Source organism: Acanthisitta chloris, unplaced genomic scaffold (genome assembly GCF_000695815.1).
Source record: "Acanthisitta chloris isolate BGI_N310 unplaced genomic scaffold, ASM69581v1 scaffold17212, whole genome shotgun sequence".
Lineage (NCBI taxonomy): Eukaryota > Metazoa > Chordata > Aves > Passeriformes > Acanthisittidae > Acanthisitta > Acanthisitta chloris.
This window is the reverse complement of record NW_008660082.1, coordinates 5,807-7,486: the sequence shown is the minus strand read 5'-3', so window position 1 is coordinate 7,486 and position 1,680 is coordinate 5,807. Positions and strand designations below refer to the sequence as shown.

Below are 1,680 nucleotides of genomic sequence, written 5' to 3'. Positions count from 1 at the left end.
GCTGAAATGTGGCCAATTCTGGTGGAGAATACAGAAACAGCAAAGATCAAAACCAGCATTTTCATGCAGGAAGAGAATAAACCTCTTAAAAACTTTGACTCCAGCAAACTTTTAAGAGTCATAATTTCAAATAAGACTCTGAGCTCCCACATGTTGGTATATGTCAGAATGCTTTAAATTAGGAAAATCACTTACTACAGTGCAAAAATGTGTGATAATCACAAAAATGAAGTGACAAGAGAACAAAGAGCAAAACACAGCTCAGACCAAAGGAGTGAGGGAATCGTAACCAGACACTGTCACCCTCTCTCCTTACCTGTGGGCATGGGGTCACCCGTGGTGTCTGCAGGTGCTTTGTCCTCAGTCTCATTTTCACAGAGGGCAACAGTCCTGCCCTTCCACTCCTGCACAGGGAGCAGCTCGACCACCACCACATCCCCATGGATTGCACGATTGCGAGCTTTGGCCCCGTAAATGAGGATGTCACTTTGAAGTTCTGTATTTAAAATACAAAGAAATAGGACTATAATCTGCCAAAAAAATTCAAATCCCTCCATTTTTGGCAGGAATAACAGAAAATTACATTTGCAATATGATTTTCTCCAAAAAGGACTACTGGCAAGTAATTAATATTACAAGGAAATTAAAACCTTTTCTTTTCTTTTTTAAGGGAGATATTAAGCAATTCTCTAAGTGAATTCCTGCATGACAAGCAGCACAGGCTGAGCTGAACTCATTGTTCTGAGGCAGCAGCTTTAATACACACAACATAGCTAAACTGCCACAGGATTCTGGGCAGGGTCCAGGCTAAAACAAGCTTTTAGACAGTAATTGCTGTATTGAACACTGGTTTGACTGCAGAGTCTGTCACAGGAACAGCTGAAGGTAGTTATTTGGGAAAGCTGGGACAAGGTATCTGAGCTGTTCCCTCGAAGGTGTTTATTAGTAACTAATGCCAGAAAGACAATCCTGATGTCCCAATTTGATCCAAAAGGCATTTTTCCTATTATGTTTACAATAACCAACTTCCTAATCCTGCCAACATCTATGCAAACACTGCAGCCAAATCAGTCACCTGGAGTTAGAGCAAAGCACAGAGGTAACAATTCACATCAGTATTCCCCTTCAGAGAGGTCTAGGGACACCCCCGAGTTGGACAAGAGTCCAGAACGTGTCCAGAACACAGACAAACATGTGCCTTTGACACACAGTTAAGTATCAAAAGGCACTGAGAAAATCCTCTGGGTGTTTCTTACCTGTGTCTTTGCTGCCAAGGCCCTGAAGTCGAACGAAAGCTTCCAGCTGTGCCCTGTGCTTATTGACATTCAGGGTACCCTGAAGGAAAATCACAAACCATCAGCAGAATGGAACAGTCACACGTCTAAACAGCCAACTTTAGACTGTAGCATTTTGGGGCTTACAACCATTTTTACACAAGTAAGTAGTTTTTATTCATCTGTAGGTTCCTTTGAACACAACTGTTCTCTGTCTAGAGGGAGAATGCAGGATGCAGGGCTTGCAGCACTCACTTCTAGAAAAGAATGGGAAATTCTTACAGATGCTCAATTTATTTGTGAGATGGCAAATGACATTTTATTCAACCACAGGCAGTGTAAGATTACTTTTGCTGCCTGCCTTAACACAGAATCTGGAGTTATTCCAACAGGAAGAAAAACCTCA

General features: G+C 41.9%; 1 protein-coding gene across 1 annotated transcript in view; it reads right to left on the bottom strand.

Moving 5' to 3' along the window:
* Nucleotides 1–1,680, bottom strand: part of DIS3L (DIS3 like exosome 3'-5' exoribonuclease) — a 12,921-nt gene that overhangs the window by 7,672 nt on the left and 3,569 nt on the right. The window contains 2 exon segments of the mRNA XM_009069691.1: nt 317–496; nt 1,257–1,335. Of these exon segments, the coding sequence (XP_009067939.1) occupies nt 317–496; nt 1,257–1,335 (259 nt within the window).